An 18698-nucleotide genomic window follows, 5' to 3' on the forward strand; every position below is an offset into this window, starting at 1 on the left:
ATTCCTCTCTTTAACCTCAATATACAGATCTTTTGATTTGAAGTAGTTTAAATTAACTTGCACGATTTTTTCTTTTCCTATTTTCTTTATTTAATTATTGTTATTATAAAGAAAATCATTTTATTGCAACTCTGATTTAAAAAAAAAAAATTAAAGACAAATTTTTTTATTAACAAACTAATAATTTACCTTTTTAGCTTTTGTCCAAAATAAATATTTCGTTGGGCAACTATTATAAGAAAGGGACTAATGCTTAAAAGTAAAATAAGTTCACGAAACTGGAATATAATTCATATTGCATTTCTATTTTGCCAAAACAAATCAATGCATTTAGATACGTAGCAAAAGGAACGAAATATTGTACCAGCTACATAAATTCTGTGTTCAATCATTAACTTTAAAATCAATCATGAGAATGGAGAAAGGTTGGCTGCAACTGACAAGATATCAAGTTCAAACTTATGTGACGCCATACACCAAATCAATATATTATAAAACATCCATTTCAAACAATATAATATTTACAAAAAGGGGTCCTAATAGAACACGTTGGTATTCTGATTCTTATCTTATGAGGATACATTATACATGGCTCAGCACAAAGAGGAGTCCAACAATTATAAATGAGTGATGTTTTGATTCACTCTTAAATTGACATTATTGCCTATCTAGATAAGTATGGCAATAAAAAAGTTAAACTTGAAAACAATAATCATGATACTGAGAAACTTTTTAATGATTTGACATTAGATTAAAGTGCAAACTCAATTATTACCTTAAATCCATTATTACTAATACTTTCAACTAAACAAATTAAAGAATTTAATACACAATTACATATTTATCAATAAGCACCACGTACCTGCAATTCCGCATACCATTAGCAGTACCTGGATAAGGAACTTCTGAGAATGAATACAGCTCCTCCGCTTCTATATCTTAATCATTAGACGACTCATATATGTGCACATTTGTCATGAATTATGAATTAATAGTATATCCCATCTAACCCTTTATTGATATTTGGTACAAATCTGTGATCATGGTCATGCTTTGGCTTTGCATTTTGTCAATGGTCATATTAAGATATCGAAGCTAGCAGCTGGCGTCACTGTACATCGGGCATTCTCTACAGCGTATCTTCGACCGTGTTTCTCATTTAAAAACAGCAGTAATTGTCATGCTACTATTGCACATTCTTTGGCATCTGCATTTTGTAAATGTGACTGCTCAGGGAACATTTCTCCAAGAGTTTCCATTTCATACTTGATAACACTCAAACCATGGACAATTCTCGGGCTACTAATAATACTTACAAGAACACTCTCCATTTCTGAAATGATGGAAACGTATTGTGTCCCTCACTATGATATCTGCTTGGTATATCTAAGAGATTAGTTTCATAAACTCCTCATAAGAGCTTAGGTTCATCACAATCCGGATACTAGACCCTGTAGACTTCACCAGCCCCTTCTTGTTCATCAACATCAACTCCGGAACTCAGAAAATCATGTGAAATGCCACACCGGGTCGACCATCGTTGACTAGCCCGTCAATGATGGAGGTCGAGGAAACGACGTCTCTGAGGCATTGTATCAAACAGGGTCCGTGCGAGGTTGAAATGGTGAAATTTAGACCATCTGAGGGCGAGGGCATTCTGGATATAAAGATTTGGGGGTGAATCAGAGCTTGGTGATGAAGCGCGGAGGTGTTTTCCGTGAGGAGCGAGATTGGAGGTGATGGGTAGGTCGGAGTTTCAACACGCTTCTCATCTCCGTTGCACTGCAACACTTCAACCGTACGCTCCCTTCCTACACATTTTAATATTATTTTATTCTACTCAGACAATCAAATTTATTATTTTATATATTAATTTTTACTTTTATTTTCACGCTTGTTTTGTTTATATCTAAAGATATTGTGTAGCATATTTAAATTTAAAATTAAAGTATTTTGAAGTTATTTGTTGAAAAGAGAACAATGACGTAAAAGAGTATAAAATTTCAAAGTTATTACTAAAAGTACTATTTTTTTTATCATAACAAAATATAATAAAATTGCCATTAGTATCAGTAAAAAAATAAATGTAAATGATTTTTGTAAGTTAACAATAAATTTTATTTATATATTTTGTAAATAATTTTTCATCATAAATAGTTATTGTAATGAAAAATAATTGTAAATAATTAAATGATTTTGTAAACTAGAATGAAAAAAAGCTACCATTAAATGAATATTTTAAACTTTAGCATTTATTAATTGAATGATTTTTTATAAAATGAAAGAAAGTTGGTGATTAACGAAGTCAGATTTAGAATAGAATAGAAGTAAATGTAGATTATTTGTTCACCATTATTTCACTTTATTATCAAAATCATTTATTTCATAAAACTTTACCAAAAATCGATGTAACAATTCTAAAACAACATCTATAAAAGATCTTTTTTATATTACTACCTTATAAAATCTTTTCGATTTGATATTGATCGTCAACTTAATTTGAGTCCATATGAAAGTATTCTTCATTTCTCTGTCAAACTCTAAAATTTTACAAAATGTTACGTAAAAAAAAAGTAAGAGTATTTTGATTTTTATTTTTTTTCTTAAAAAAATCAGAGTAAGAAAGAAATCAACTATTTTGACATTAACTATAATTTTTTTCCATTAATCTCCCTAATGGCATTTTGTGTTCTTTGTTTTTTTATGAATCTATATATAATTTAATTATGATGTTTAATCTCATCAATACTAATAATTAGTCCACTTGTAAGTTTTTATTTCTTTTTTCCATGCTAAATTTCTATTTTTAACATATTTTGACACAAAAAAAATCTTATTTTACCCGAATTTTCAAGTCAAAGAGTATACATTTCACAATTCAAATTATAATAAGTATGTAAAAAGAAAGAACACAATCAAATTAACTATGGTAAGATCATATATATGAATAAAATACATATATAGCCATTATTATGAAGAAATTAGGAGTAGTGGATGGTATTTTATTGGTGAAAGCATTATCTTATAGGTAAACTGTGAGGTGTTATTATGTAGATAGAATCAGCGAGGGTCATCGCAGAATTTGCATTTGCATTTCTTGAAAAAGAAACATTGGCCTGAGATTGCGTTGTCTGAGATCTGGCAATGATGGTTGCAAATGGAAGAATGGAAGCATTTTCCATGGGGCCAGCTTCTACTGTTGCGCCAACAACTGCCTCTGCCTTCATCCACTTCAGAAGCTGCGCACACAAATAATTAAATCAGCAATGTACGTTATCTAGGGTTAGCTTAACAAAGGACTTGCCTGAGGCTACAAGAACAACGACGGCCAAACAAACTGCAAATACTTGAATACGCTTAAGAAACCCTTCCATGGCGGTTCACTTTTGGTGCTACAGAATGATTGATTGGGTGAGTGAGAGATGAAACGAGGATGTAATATATATAACAGTCGGGATCAATGCTCTGCCTCATGCTTCGGTGGTGATATCACGGTTAGGTTAGCTTCACAAAGAACATGCACAATCCATGAATTATATATTTTTCAATGAAGAGAAAAATATCACTTTCAATAAATAAATTGTGGGAAATGAAGAATTAGGCCTTTAGTTTTCATTTGGTTACATTAGGAAAAATTAACCAAATATTAACTGATTAACCATTTTCAGGGAGTTTGGTATCAATCTCAATATTGTAATTCAGTAGAAACAATTTGAAGAGAAAAACGATACCTAGGATGGAAAGTACAAGTAATCTGAAACGTATCTTCAATATGCATTTCTATAATCTCAACCTGTATCATAAATTTGTTTCTCTTAGATACAACCATTTATATGATTAGATGTCACATGAATAGACTCGACAAAAATATTATACAACTTCTTCATAAAAAAAATATGTCTTACATTGGTTCGAATGTATATAGAATTTAATGGTTTCAAATGTCATTAGGTAACAATATTGCTTGTTGCTTGGATATTTTTTTTTTTTATATAATTTTTAGACTGGCCACCATAGATTAGTTAATCCGTACATGGTTGCAGTTCAAAGCAAAAAAGTATCTGCTGTCAATGAAGCTCTGAATGAATTTTTTGTCGAGGAAGAAGACTATAATATGACAGACTTCGAGAATCAATAGATCTGCATGACAACTTTGATCAGATATGTCTTGCACAGAAGGTGAATCTCCTCATTGTTTTTTTGTCTTATTTTTGACAATTAGCAAAAGATGAGATTATAATGTTACTGGTAAATTTACGATTTTTAAATTATTATTGATTGAGATCAAAGATGAGCCTCTGCAGATTGAGAAGCATGAACTTCTTGAGATGAGGCGTAATGCTGTATACAAGAAAGCAGGAAGTTGGAAGCAACCAATTGATTTGTCGAAAAAAGACAATCTTTAAAAGGACTGCATGGAAACATGCTCTCAATCTGGTGATCGTGAACTCTCATAAGATTTGCTTATCTACTTTATTGAGAAAATATTTATTTGTTGTCCTTTTCCTTAAAATATTCAACTTTGGTAATATAAGTTATTAGATTAGATCCAAACTAAGCCCCACTTGGTGGCATAGTACGGTTTGACCCCCGCTTTGGCTTGAAATTATTTAGCTGCTCCGTTCTTCATTTCCTGCACCAGTTCTTTTCTCTTAATTAACAAAGGGAATATATTGATATACAAGGCGTGTTTTGCATCATGCGTCTTTGTCTGTAATGATATTATCCGGCCAGATGTTGCTCTTGAGCTAGCTTGGATGAACATGATTTTGTCTGTAATGACATCATGCGTCTTTCCCATGTCTCTCTTCCAGGTATGTTTTCGTTTGTGGTTCTGGTATATTGATATTCATCAACAGACGAAGTTAACCTTTTTTGGAGTGAAGCTTATTAAGTGTATACAAGCAAGGTGGATGAGCTTTATCTTATCAGGGACAAAATTGAAGCTCAAAAGGTGCATCAGCAAAAGCTTTATCTCATTCTAAGGAAAAGGAGATGGAAGTGACTGCTCAGCAGGTAAGCCTTTTTCGAATCTCTATGAAATGATTATGCCACTCAGAAGTGATTAACTGATGCATAAAAAACATTAATAGTTTCCCGAGCTCCTGAATTTCAATGAAAGATATTATTTTGAAGCTTAGTGTAGGAAATCTTTCATTGGATCATCATGATGTACTTTCTTCATTCTATATGCCTCCATATCCTCTTCAGTAACCTCATCGTTCCATCTGACATTATACTTTCGTTTCCTCTCATCTTTCTCTTCACTCTTCCTTAGATCTTCCTGTGAAACGACGTTTGTATAAATGTCAGAATAACTACATCTCAAAAGATTGAATGCTTCAGAAAAATACATTTTCCGTTAGAAATGAACATCCATAACGTAAAGTCGTATTTGTTACAAGAAATTATGCAAAAAAATTACATTAAATTAAATGTGTTGTGTCCTTGGTAATTACGCTCGACAGAGTTATTGGCAAAAAAAAAATATAATTAATTCCAGTAGGTACAGAGTAGACACATATGATAGAATGAAATTTACCTTCTTGAGTGCGTCAGCAAGCAATTTTTCATCTAGAACTAATCCATCTGGGACATCAGTACCCCACGTAGCAAGCTTTTTCTCCTCCAAAGGTGCAGGATCATCTAAGGTTCATTAAAAAGTTGTGATTAATATAAACATGCTAAATGAAATTAAACAAAATTTACAAACAAAAGTAAAAACAGAAATAGGTAGACAAACAACTTAGATGTGATGTTCGTTTGCGGACAAACCTGTAGCAGCCTCCTTACGGGCAATATTAGCTTTCATAAGATCACTTGCAGCTTCAGCAGCCTCAATACCAGCGGCACCAGTGCAATAGCTATTTCGAATTGTTTGCTTGCAGCACTTATAGCCCCACTGGTGATCCTTCCACCATGAGCCCCACACCGTTGTGTGGTTGTTAATGTAAATATCTTCTTCATACTTGCTCCTGGGGAGTGCTGCTTCCTGTTGGAAACATCAGATAAATAACAATTAAATGTAATCTCAAGTAACCATAAAGCAGAATCATTAAAATCAAAATTCAAATTCAAGGTAAAACCCAAATGTTAACAATCATGAAAAATGTCCCCACTACCAAGAATGTTTAAGATTTATAAGCAAATTACAATAGTACTCCACAGATTTAGAATAGAACTCTCACCTGGCCTTTAATTATTCTACCAGCACGATCATACTCAACTTGCATTTCAGTTTGGCCAAGCAGAAGTGCTCTTGGAGGCTTGTTCTCATCAGCAGCGTTGCCATACTTCTCAATAATGGTTTTCTTTGTTTGATGCTTCAGCTCCTCACTTCGGATAAGGAAACTCTTATGGACTAATTCAGCTTGTGATGGGGCCGCTTGCATGTGAACATCTTGTCCCTTTTCAAATGCTTCCCAAGCATGGATGTTCAACTCCTTAAATTCCAAAGCTTGCCCACTATTTCTATACTGGTTATCACCCTACGATACGAAAGCAGGTTCAGTCTAAATACAAGATTCCATATAGCAGTAGAAACAAGTTACAGTGTTCCAAATTTTCATTCTAGAGAAAAGTTACCCCATAAAACTTTTCATTTGGATCTGCATCTGGAAGTGGATCCTCTCGCATGGATCTGGTCTTGGGATCATAATGTGCTGAATTGACATCAAGATTAAGAAGATATTTTGCAGTATCCTCTCGAATACGTAAATTCCTGAGGGAAAAAATATTTCAGCTCCATTTCATCTAAAATAAATAATGAAATAGATAACCTTAAATATGAGACCAATTAAACTGGACAGATGTATTAAAATGATGGTAACATAAAATTACCTCACAGTTCCTGTACTCCCACCACCTGTTGTACGCACACGCTTCTCAACCTTTGCAAAGTCCATTTGTTTGCTCTCATCAACCTTTGCCTCGTCTACCCTTAGGTCATCTTCCTCTTCATCCTCATCACTTGCAGCATCCTCACCGTTTTGGTTGCTCTTCTCCAATTTCTTAAGTTGTTGTTCTTTCAGGTACTTCTTTCGTGCTTCATCTCTAGCTTCATACCTCTCAATCACTCGAGCATAAGTTGACGCATCATAACCATTCCATCTGTCCCGTTTTCCATCATAGTCAAGCTCAAAAGTTTCTATCTTTTCATCGGGGGCAATGTGAGTGTTTGTCCATTTTGCTCCCACTTTTCGTGGTCTTTCCATACATGACTTCACGTCATGCGTCATAGCTCCACAACTGTAACAAGGAGAGATTGAAGTGGTCCATAAATAAATTCAAAGACAAGCCTGATTGTCAAATAGTTTACAGGATTTGAAAGATGATATTTAAAAAACATGTCTTAATAGCCAAACATATGAAACAACAAATTCACGTACTCATAATTAATGAAGTTATAAGGTAAAAACATAAATACTAAGTCATCTGTTATGCTATATACAGTCCCACTCCCAGCCACTAACATTTAGTTTAAATAACAATAGAAAACTAATTAAAGTATTCAGACTTCGAAAACCTAAAATACACATTGACTAGCACCACCAAGTACCCAGTCAAAAGTTGCACCTGGAAACCTCTTAAGTTCAAGAGTAGAATCAACTGATTATGCGAGTGTTTTCCTAAACCCATTACTTTGAGAGAGAATTTACATACAAGTAAACTTCATATTTATTTATTGACTTATAACCAATACTAGTAAAAGTTTAATCAAGAGTTTTGTCAGACAAGGAGTATACATTAAACACAGACAAATGCTCAAATATTTGACAAATAAAGATCAGTTACTTTTCGCATGCGCCTTTCCTATACTTGTCGGCCTGATGGATTTTAGCACCTCTATCATACCATGATTTGGTGTAATTGGGATCAGATTTCCATTTTCTTTGATGTTTCAAACTCTACAAGCATAACAATCGGACAAAAGAAAATGTTAACTTTTATACATCAAACATCCCAAATTCCTACCGATTCCAATGACTCTAATGAGTGAAGACACTTACAGGTCTCTCGGCATTAAGATACCAAGGCGCAGATGACATATACTGGGGAATATGAGGGTTGATTTCCTTCCCATCCTCATCAAGCTCGGCTGGTGCAAGCCCCGCTTTTCGTGCCTCCTCCAACTCAATCTGTTTGCGATGGTCCTCCCTGGACTTAAATGCCACTGAAATTCGTGCCAAAAAACTTTAAACATTGAGATATATCAGGTATAATGAGACAAACATTGAGGTGTTTAAAATTCAATTAAAATTAAAAAAGTTAAAATTGAAGAATGGTGCAAACAGTCTCAGATTGAGCAGCAGTGAAGCCCCAGTACTTCAAATTTTCTACAGATATCCGAATCCAATTCTGAAACTTGCCAACAATACTAAACTAGTCTGAGAAAAAACAAAACTCCCGCTCTCTAAACCTTGCAAAAATACTTGTTTCTGTCATCTATTAACTCAAAACATCACGAGTAACTATTAATATATTTGAATGGTAATCTGCAAGGTAGTCAAAATCAAGATCTTACTCAAGATCGTAAAATCAGAAAATTATAACACGGATAGTAAGATCTTACAAATTTTATGAAATTGATATTCACACACAAAATCATTATATGCCATTCAAAAAACAAAGAGAGAAAAATAGATTGAATTGGAATGAGACTAAAAGGAGTTTGGAAGTTGAATTAAATAGCGGAAGAAAGAGTGAGAATTTTTATGTTTTAGAGAAAGAAGAGCGCCAGTCTGGACACGTTTTAATCAAGGAAGAGCGACAGCGGTAGCAGTTTTCAGTGTGCAGTGTCAATTTTCCTCACTTACGGAAGAGACGGAGTTCTTCAGTGTGCAGTAACGGTTTTCCTCATTTGGGAGTAAAAGTTTCCAAAGAGTCACTTCTAATGTTTTAAAACGTCCAACTAAAAAACCCTAGAGCTGTCCGACTCACGAACGCACTAGAGGCCAGCTTCGAGGCTGCACCACCGCCAGATACGTCGATGCCGCTAGATTCACCGCCGCAAGGTCTGTCGGCTCATGGCCGCTGGAGGGATTGCATCGCGAGAGGTACCGCCGCGACGTCTGGCGGCTTCTCCCTCACCGCTGGGAGAGACTACATCGCGAGACTCGCTGTTTCCACGCGGGTTGCGATTTTTAACGGTGATCCAAGCAGATTCAACAAAATCGTAACTTCCAAGTGACGTCAATTTCAGGCAAGGGGAAGAATATCGTAGACTCGTACGATGTTACGTGTTGAAGCGCGATTTAGAGCGAATAAAAATGAGCAGAGAAATAAGAAGATAACGATTTAAGGGGGACTGGTATCAGAAACCCTGGAAAATTAAAATCTGGGATTTGGAAGGGAGAAAGGAGTACCTGAAGCGGTAGCCATGGTGTGAAGTACGCAGAGAGGAATTGAAAATCAAAGACGAAAACGAAGAAAATGATCGAGGTGATCAAAAGCTTCTATCTTTTCATCAGGGGCAATGGAGACGGACGCTGAACTTCCGCCGAAACTCCGAAACACCGCCACAGCCTCTTTACGCTGGTTATCTATCTATCACGACTGTTTGACGGTAATTTTCTTGAACAAAAATCACAGAATTACTTACAAATGGGACTCAAAATTAAAAAAAAAAAAAAACTGTAATTCAAAATATAAATTCATGTCACGGTCATAAATAAAAATTATATTTAAGCTATTTTATGGTTTTAATTACAACAATAAGATAATTAAATTGGTGAAGGACAATGCATAATTAATAATAAAATAAAAGTGTTATGTTATATATTAATAGATCTTTTGAAGATCATCGAAAAATTCAATATAAATGAGACATGTGTCTAATTTATAAGGAATACACTTTCAATTAAAAAAGTTAAGACAATAAGTTTAGAGGTATCGTTCTCTTATGTTGTTCAATTTTTTATTTGTATTATATATGAAACTTAAACTTGTATCTAAATTTTTAATAATTTTTTTACGGAATATCTTTTACTTGTAAAATCGTTCATCACGTAAACTTTCCACACACGATTAATCAGACTATAATATTAATTACAAGTTATTAGAAAAGTGATTAATTAAAAAATACAACACAAACTATATAAAAAATTAACCCAACTTCTAACCTAATATATTAAAAGGATGAATTTACAAGTATTTTTTTAATACGATGTTCTAACTTTTTTATTTATACTGAATATGAAACTTAAACCTTAAATTCTGAAATCTATATTGATATATTTCTATATTTATCTAATGAAAGGTTTCAATTTTAACTATATTATTTAATTTGACGGAGTTATGATTTTTACTTTTGCAACTTTCGAATCAATATCGAATTAGTCAATATATGATGTAAATGTCAACAAAATTAAGATCAAAATAGAAAATAATAATGTAGCCCTCGAAGTATATGCATACCAGTCAAACCAGATACTTTAAACTTGAAATTGATCTACGATCAAAATTCATTGCTCAAGACCCATTTATTCAAACAATCCTAATTGAAAATTTAGATTCTACTATAAAAAAACGGAAACCTTAAACTTAGATTGTTCATCATTTATAATTTTAACTAAAAAAATAAATAAAATACAGATAAAGTGTATTCTTATAAGAATTATTGATAAAAGAACACAATAAACTGATTTGATAAAAATCATATTGCTTATATAAGTAAGTATATATAACTATTCACAAGTACTTACTATTCATCTTTTAAAAATTCACTCCACTAATTTGAATATCGATTTTGATTTAGCTGTTTAATTAAATAAATAAAACCGAGTTAGTAGTTATTGAAGAAATCTTAATAACTATTGATTAAGTGGATTTAATTTTGTATTGAAAAAAAGCTTGGAATTAGGTACCACATATTTATTTTAAATTAAGAAAGAAAAAACCAAGAAAGACTTTAGAGATTGCATAGGGTTAAGGGAGCTAAACTAAAAGCACCAACCGAAAGGAGTTGGAAGGAAGCTTTTGATTTTGGTTCTTGCATCAAACTTTTAAATAATATATATGAAAATCAACATTAAAAAATTAAAAATAATATTCTAACTTTCAATTCAACAAGTTTCTTAAATAATAACCAAACTATATAAAAGTTAAAGAATATTTAATAGAAAAGGAAAAGAAAGAAAGAGTAATGAGCACAAAAATTCAAGAATATATGCAAAGATTGATAGGAGGGAAAAGAAATACATCAATGGCATAAATTCCCAGGGCAACGAAAAAAGCTACCTCCCTAATATTGCTATCATGATTAGTATAATTTTTTTTTTCAATAAAAATTGTTATTTTATATTATCTTATATTTTTATTTATTAATATAAAAAAGAAAAAATAATGCCCAAAATAATAATTGATAAATCTCTATTTTTTGGCAGAAACTGCCGAGAGGCATTTTTTGTTTTATTATTTCAGAAAACTCAAAGTGCGAGTCGCCTCTACTGAAGAAGAGGGAGGTCCTCAAAACGACGTAAGAAACCGCTGAAACGCTCCTCTTCTCGTCCTTCCGCTCTTCCCTCTCTCTCTATTTCTCTGGTGTGGTTCTTGGTTTCGTCGAAAGGTACGTGAGGGTCGGATTTATAGCCATAAGATGTTTTTTTTTTGTTTGCAAAACCATGTTATGCTCCCAATTTCAAAATCACTAGTTGTTTTTCCTTTCCCTCCTCAATTACTAGAATTTTAATTGCTATGGTTGTTACTGTTCAAGCTCCGGAGGTCTTCACTGTGAGTTCTTCTTCTTCAGCGTTTATTTCGGATCCTTCTGACTTTTGCAGTGAGCTCAATGTTTTCTCTATTTCGGATTTTTGGTTTCTTTATCTTTTTTTTTTTAATTTGATTTTTAAAACTCTATCAATTTTTTTGGATCATCTCAGAGGCCCTTTTCAATTTTGGGGGAATATGATTTTTGTTTTTCTTTTTAGTTTTTCTTGTGTCGCCAGTGATTTTAGGTTGGTACGGTATCCGTGATGAGAGTATAATATCATTTTTATGAAACAATAATGCTCTTCTAGCTTTCCCTCTTCCTGTATGTTCTTCTGTTTTTAAATTTTTGTGTTCATCACTATCAATATTTTATTGTTTAGATCATTTATGAAGTTTATTTCTGTCTTGAAGCAGTTCATTTTAGCATCACTATCAATATTCTATTGTTTTGATTCTAAACTTAATTTTGGTCTTTATCGTTTGTTCATTTTATTTGGGGTTATTGATTTGGAATCTTGTTTAACCTGAGGAGGATTACTGGTTGAGTAACAGTGAATAACGATTTTTTTGGGTCATGCTCTTAACTGTCATATTATTGATCGTTGCAATTGGTGGTCTGCCTTTTTTTTTATTATTGTTCCAGGTATAGTGCTGTGTCAACGAGTGAAATGGTTGTATTTGTTGATGCATTTGGTGGTTATGTTGGTGTAAGAAACTAAGAACTGCTGCTACTTCACGATGGGTGCTGCTTGTTGTGTTGCTGCCAGAGACAAAACTATACAAAGTGGATCAACCAGTGACATTTTGCACCGAAATGTTCGGTGTTCTCCAACATGGAGCTTTCGGTGGGATCACCGAGGGCGTGTAGCTGGTGAAGATATTTCTATAAATTGGTTTTCTGATGGTATTAGCAGAAATGATGGATCGGAGAATAAAAATGAATCAGCATATGTGTCAGAGGACGGCAGTCCATTGCAGAATTATCAACGGAAAAGATTCCAACAGTCTCCAATTTCGGAAGCAACTGCTGTACGTGGGAGAAATTCAACATCAGGTAAGCCTTCGGAATTTTGCCTTTTGGTTTTAAACATTAAACTACTTGGGTTGGACTTTTCTAGAACTGGCTGTTCTCTCGGTTTTTTCATAGTTCATTCTACTTATAATGATCGAGACGTGAAATTTTACTACATATCTGAAACAATGTATTCTCACGTATTTTTGTGTCCAAAGCAATCGGATGTGAGGACAAATTGAAAATTATTTCTTAAATGGATATTTCTATAAAGGCTCAAATTTATGTGTCAGTGAATGAGATGACAGAAACTGACATCGCAAAGTAAGAGCTGAAACCACAGAACTATCAGCTGTTTCTTATTTATTTTTCACATCGTTGCTGTAGCAAAAATAGAGGGGTTATACATGGTTATTTAAATTTGATGGCAGCCTTAATATTATAATAAGAGAAATGAACTGCTAGGAATTTAAATTTGTCAGTGCTGATAAATGTTTAAAGTTAAACCATGCACACAATAATCCAGAAGGGAATCGAAAAGTGAAAAGACGATAAATGGAAGAGCATCATCTTTGTTTATTGTGAAACTTGGATGAGATTAGTTTAGTTACGGACTTTCAGCTTTTGAGATTCAGAAACCAGATTTTCAAACAGTTTTAGATTTATCTGGATGATCCCTTTTTTTCAGATTGGAAGTGTTGATGATAGTTTGTAGAAAAATAAAAGCGAATGACTGAAGCATGAAAAAGAATGAATTCATTTTTAACAACCCTTTTCCATTAAAATAATTGGAGGTCAAACATGCTGAGTTTCGTAATATTGAAAAATTCTTACTGTATCCGTGCTTGTGCTCCCTACAAAAATTCAAGGTCGGCTATTCTATCATCCTTGAAAGTTATCTATGTTTTCTAGTAAATAATTTGTTTCTATTTCTTCCGAGGTTCTACAAAACAAAGTTAAAGATGGGAAAAGTTCGTTTTGTCATGAATTTTATATCTTCAAGTAGTTATACTGAATGGAATCAAATCAGGAAAGAATTCTTAACCCCAGACTTAACCAATTTAGCTTTTAGTTCAGGACATTGAAGTTTGTTAGTCATTTATATAGGGTAGGTGAATTTTAATTAGGACATCTCCTATAGAAACCGGGAATATAATTTAAGCAACTAAGAAAATAAGTATAATGGATGAGGTGGTTTTGTATTGCTTATTTTGAATCTTATGAAAATATCATTACCACACTTTAAATTTAACTAATCCAATGGTTTACTATTATTCTGCCATTTGGTTCTTCTACACTGTCTGACAAGGTTATTTGTGATTATTGCAGACCAATCTTTTTCGGGGACTGTTTCTACGGATATGAGTGTGGAACAGGTGAGATTATATTATTGAATGTTTGTTTAAGGGGGGTGTATTTAGTGGGAAGGCCTTTTTTCTATCAGTTAAAAAAATGAATATTGACATTAGATCTTATCATCAACGATCAAGATGAAAATGCATGTTGTAAGTTTTTTTACAAGTCACCCATCCTTGTATATCTGTATGATTTTCGACTTACTCTTTCACTCATTAAAATATAACCCTTTTACTATATATGCGCTTCCCACCAACACCACAACCACACACACGCACACACATATTTGGTATGTGACTTCTTTGTAGCACTTCCTAACGATGAATCACACTGTAGGTGAATGGGCTGGTGGAATCATCAACAATATCTTGTCCATCTCCCACAAAACCATCACTGCCTTCAACATCACTATCAACATCTCCTCTAGCATCCCTATGTCACATACCTCCATCAAACTTGACCCCTGTAAGGTGGCCTTGCCATTCCCCAGGATACCAGTTATCACAGCAAGCTTCTGATAGCCGAATTCCAGCAGTCAAGTCATCAAGCAGCTTCTCTCTGTCTGAAGAAAGGCCAGTATTTCCTTCATGGAACAATGACGTGGGTATGCGCGGTGGATCTTCAGATGGTTGGTCTATACCTGGTTTTTCTGAGCTGATGGGAACTCCTCACAAAGAAAGGTGGTCATTTGATAGTGAGTCCTTTGGTTTTAACCGGGAAAGATTAGTTAGATCCAGTAGTTGGTTTTCAGCTTCATCAGTTGATTTGCAATCATGTGGAATTTGCTCTAAACTTTTAGCGGAGAAGTCCTCTTGGAGCACTCAAAAGATAATTGCGAGTAATGATCTTTCTGTAGTTTCTGTACTTATCTGCGGACATGTCTATCACGCTGAATGTTTGGAGAGAATGACATCTGATATCAATAAGTATGATCCAGCTTGTCCAGTTTGCACTTTCGGTGAAAAACAAACTATGAAGTTGTCTGCAAAGGCCCTGAAAGCTGAAATGGATTTGAAGGCTAGAAACAATAAATCAAAGAATCGGAATGTGGACAGTGATATTGACGATGATTCTGTTGTGTTTGATGGCTTTAAAGGTAAATGTCCTAGGAATGACTCCAGTTCCAGCAGGAGAAGCTCCTTTGGGAAACCATTTTTGCGGCGACACTTCTCCTTTGGATCAAAAGGTCCCAGATCCATGTTAGATAATCACCCTACAAGAAAGAAGGGTTTCTTTTGGGCCAAATCTAGCAAGGAATAAGGTGCTTCTTGGTTGTTGAGAGGTCAGTGGCTTTATCTTTCTTTTCTTGTATGTTTATGTTTATCTACTGCATGCGTATGTTTATCAGTAGCATCTTTAGCTGATGTAATGCATTGTAATGAAGAAATTTGGGTTCTTCTGCACGGCACACTGGAAATCTTAAATAATTCTTTTGTACTTAACACTTTTTTGTTTTTTTTCACTTTCTTTATAGCAGGTTCCACTGTTGATCATCTGTGCATCCTCTAAAGGTTTGGGAAAGAACAAGATGCAATTCATGCTTTCGGATTGCGTCTGTATCCACTAATCTGTAACAAGACATACAGAAGTATCAGAGGAAGATGAAACATACAGACGTAAAAAATAGTGTTTGGAGACCAAGGGTCTTTCTGCATTGTGTACAGGTTGATTTGTTTATTGCATGGATATAATTCTTATATCCAAATGATGTTCTGTTGTCCATGGTTCTGCTTATATGTAATGCAAAACATTAGCCCTTCGGCGTTTCTGAAGTTGGGCAATGATTTTCACAGATTGATAGGCAATACTAAATAGCTGGATCGTCCTTAGTTGGTTGCTTTTAATGAAAGAGCAGTTTCAGGATAGCCTATTATCGAATTAGTGTTTTTTGTAGTGAGCGAATCGAATCGTATGTATGTATACATTATTCTGTTGTGTTGGCTATAATGAAAGAACGTTTCAGCATAGCATCCTGTCCAGTTAATGGTTTTTCGTCGGTGGCAAATTGAATTATATGCATAGATCAGTGAGTTGGGTGCTTCATGGTGGAAGGAGTTGCGTTGCTTATTGATTGAACGTTGAATCATGCAGTGTTAAAATTGTTAATTTTAGTTTTCATTTATTTGTGTTTTTATTTCTTGTCCTGAGAATTGAAGGTGTGATACTTTTCTTTTTCTTTTTATTTGTCTGTTTGTGGAGGATCCCCCGCCACTTATCTGTTAATCTAAAAGTTTGAGATAATATTATTTAAAGTTTAATTTTTTTATTTATTATTATAAGATTCTTTTTCTCTTAACCAATTAACTTAAATGGGACCTCCAAAATATCTTGAGTTGATTGATAATATAAAACTATAAATAAAAAATTAAATGTTTTTCGAATATTATCTTAAATGAGTATGAGGCACGGCTTATTGTTTATTTTTTTTTGTCAACATTCATGTTGTCCTGTATCAGTATAATCCTTAAAATACCAGTGTTGGTTTGAGGAAAATTAATATAAGCCTACAAGGTGAAAGGTACAAAACGAAAACATGAATGAGACAAGCTTAAAAATACTAGGGTGCAGTACTACATGAATTAAAACCATATATGCATTCCTCGAACAGAACAGTTATTTAACTGTTCTTTTGAGTCACCAACTCGTAACTCATAAATATCAGTCACAGAGAACGCATTTATGAGATAAGTCAGCACAATAGCATAATAGACATTATTTGCCATAAATCATAATCAGAAGATCAATATGGTCCCGACCTGAACTCTCACAATATTAATATCCTCGCAATTCGTTCATCAAATGCCAAACAGGCTCCACTATTCATCACATCATCCCATTAATTTCTGACCACGGCTGTATCAATTTCTTATTAGATTACTGATGTATTTTAGAAATCATAAATTTATTACGTTTTACATTTAAGGTCAAGTTATTTAGAGTTTATTAGTACCGTTTTCCCCCATGTCTCACCCAAACAATCCATTAGATTCCCTGCAATCTATCGTGAAGGTATAAACATCATCTAATTTTTATACATACTCGACATATTCTAAAGAAAAAGATGTTTATATATACCTTTACGTAAAGGTTCTTACATACTCGACATTAGAAATTAAAAACAATTTTTAAATAAAATTTCCATTTTTTTTTTACTCATTTCTCTTTAAAATTCAATATTATTTTGATTTCAGAAGTACAGTTTGATTTTATTAACAATAAAGAAAGTCTCTGTTAAAGAAATCGTTACATCGGGAAACGAGAACAATATTTACATAAATAATTAACAAATTCATGTTTATTTCTTACAAAAGTTTTGAGTAATTTTTTCAGTCGTAAAAGTTGCACATTCAAAATTAGAATAATGATATTTGAAAACTTTATTTGCATAATATTTCGGTATACGTAACCCTAAAAATGAAGGGACACCTGTCCTCATTCGTCTCACGTGGCAACATTGTGAGGTGTCAGCGCATTGTGAGGCCACGTGTGAAATTACATGCATATATTCACCGTCATGAGGTTATATAATTAGGCGCACAGAATGCAAAGAAGGTATGTTATGTTACGTAGAAGTTGAAGAAGAAGAAAGTGAGAAGTTGAAGGAAATTGAAATGGCTGAAGCACAACTGCGAGACCAGTACGGCAATCCTATCTCACTCACCGATCAGCACGGTAACCCAGTTGTATTAACCGACGAGCGCGGCAACCCTGTTTACGTCACCGGAGTCGCAACCACGGCTACGCCCGCCGTCACTGCAGGTTCAGGGTTTGGGATCCACGGTGGTCCTGGTGCAACCACAGGAACAACCACCGTGTCGGATCTCATAACAACACAACCAAGGGACAATAGAGAGTTTCGTCGTTCCTCCAGTTCTAGCTCTAGCTCGGTACGCGCCTATCGTTTTTTTTTCTTCTCTCCTTTAATCATTGAATAATTTTATACAGATTGTTGAATCTAAACTTGTAACGTGTATGCGTTTGTAGTCTGAGGATGATGGACAAGGTGGGAGGAGGAAGAAGGGAGTGAAGGATAAAATAAAAGAGAAGCTTCCAGGGAGGAAGAACGAGCAGCATTCACCGACAACGACCACCACTACCACCACCGCTGCTACTGGTGTTCCACAACCAACACGGCCAACCGCCACTAATCCAAATCCTAACCCTAACTCTAACCACCCTGAACATCACAAAAAGGGCATAATGGAGAAGATCAAAGAAAAATTGCCTGGCCACCACAACCACTGAAAATCTCTCTCTGTGGGTCTATGTGTTCTGATATAGTTTGGGTAGTGATTAATAATTAATTAATTAATTAATTAACTAGTTGTTATTATAGGTTTGTATTGTGTAATGTGAGTGATTAATAATTAATTAAGTACGTAGTTGTTATATTATATATGCTTTGTATTATGTGACGTGATTATCTTTTAAATCATGTACCCTTCAGTTTTAAAACGGTGTATTACTATTGTCATGGACAAGTTTCAAGATTCCACTGATTTTTATTTTTGATGATATGGTATTAGATATATATTTTAATTAACTAAAGAAGCAATAGCTTCATAATTTCTATAAATGCAATGAGTTATAAGCAAGCTCCATACAGGACTCACTTTAAAAA

General features: G+C 33.9%; 3 protein-coding genes across 7 annotated transcripts; 2 read left to right on the plus strand and 1 right to left on the minus strand.

Annotated features, from left to right (window-relative positions):
• Positions 1-4691: 4691 nt before the first annotated feature.
• On the minus strand, positions 4692-9575 carry LOC106761961 (pre-mRNA-splicing factor SLU7-A). Of its 2 annotated transcripts, XM_014645597.2 has the most exons (9): positions 9366-9573; positions 8010-8173; positions 7795-7907; positions 6841-7248; positions 6586-6721; positions 6189-6488; positions 5776-5992; positions 5543-5646; positions 4692-5284 (listed from the first exon to the last, which is right to left on the minus strand). In XM_014645597.2, exons 1-9 carry the CDS (start codon positions 9379-9381, stop codon positions 5138-5140), a joined length of 1605 nt encoding a protein of 534 aa, XP_014501083.1. In that variant the 5' UTR covers positions 9382-9573; the 3' UTR covers positions 4692-5137. The 2 variants fall into 2 exon arrangements, with proteins under 2 accessions (XP_014501083.1, XP_022636792.1); XM_022781071.1 differs by lacking the exon at positions 7795-7907 and having other exon boundaries at positions 8010-8193; positions 9366-9575.
• Positions 9576-11385: 1810 nt separating this feature from the next.
• LOC106761962 lies at positions 11386-16193 on the plus strand. Of its 4 annotated transcripts, none has more exons than XM_022781073.1 (6): positions 11386-11566; positions 12353-12763; positions 14051-14097; positions 14414-14915; positions 15015-15359; positions 15555-16193. In XM_022781073.1, the coding sequence occupies exons 2-5, from the start codon at positions 12448-12450 to the stop codon at positions 15335-15337; spliced, it is 1188 nt and encodes a 395-aa protein (XP_022636794.1). In that variant the 5' UTR covers positions 11386-11566; positions 12353-12447; the 3' UTR covers positions 15338-15359; positions 15555-16193. The 4 variants fall into 4 exon arrangements, with proteins under 4 accessions (XP_022636794.1, XP_022636793.1, XP_014501085.1 ...); XM_022781072.1 differs by adding an exon at positions 11682-11730 and having other exon boundaries at positions 11387-11566; positions 14414-15359; XM_014645599.2 differs by having other exon boundaries at positions 11387-11566; positions 14414-15359; positions 15552-16193.
• Positions 16194-17622: 1429 nt separating this feature from the next.
• Positions 17623-18576, plus strand: LOC106761796 (late embryogenesis abundant protein). Its single transcript, XM_014645363.2, has 2 exons — positions 17623-17964; positions 18062-18576. Exons 1-2 carry the CDS (start codon positions 17632-17634, stop codon positions 18320-18322), a joined length of 594 nt encoding a protein of 197 aa, XP_014500849.2. The 5' UTR covers positions 17623-17631; the 3' UTR covers positions 18323-18576.
• Positions 18577-18698: the final 122 nt, after the last annotated feature.

This window comes from Vigna radiata, chromosome 5 (genome assembly GCF_000741045.1).
Source record: "Vigna radiata var. radiata cultivar VC1973A chromosome 5, Vradiata_ver6, whole genome shotgun sequence".
Taxonomy (NCBI): Eukaryota; Viridiplantae; Streptophyta; class Magnoliopsida; order Fabales; family Fabaceae; genus Vigna; species Vigna radiata.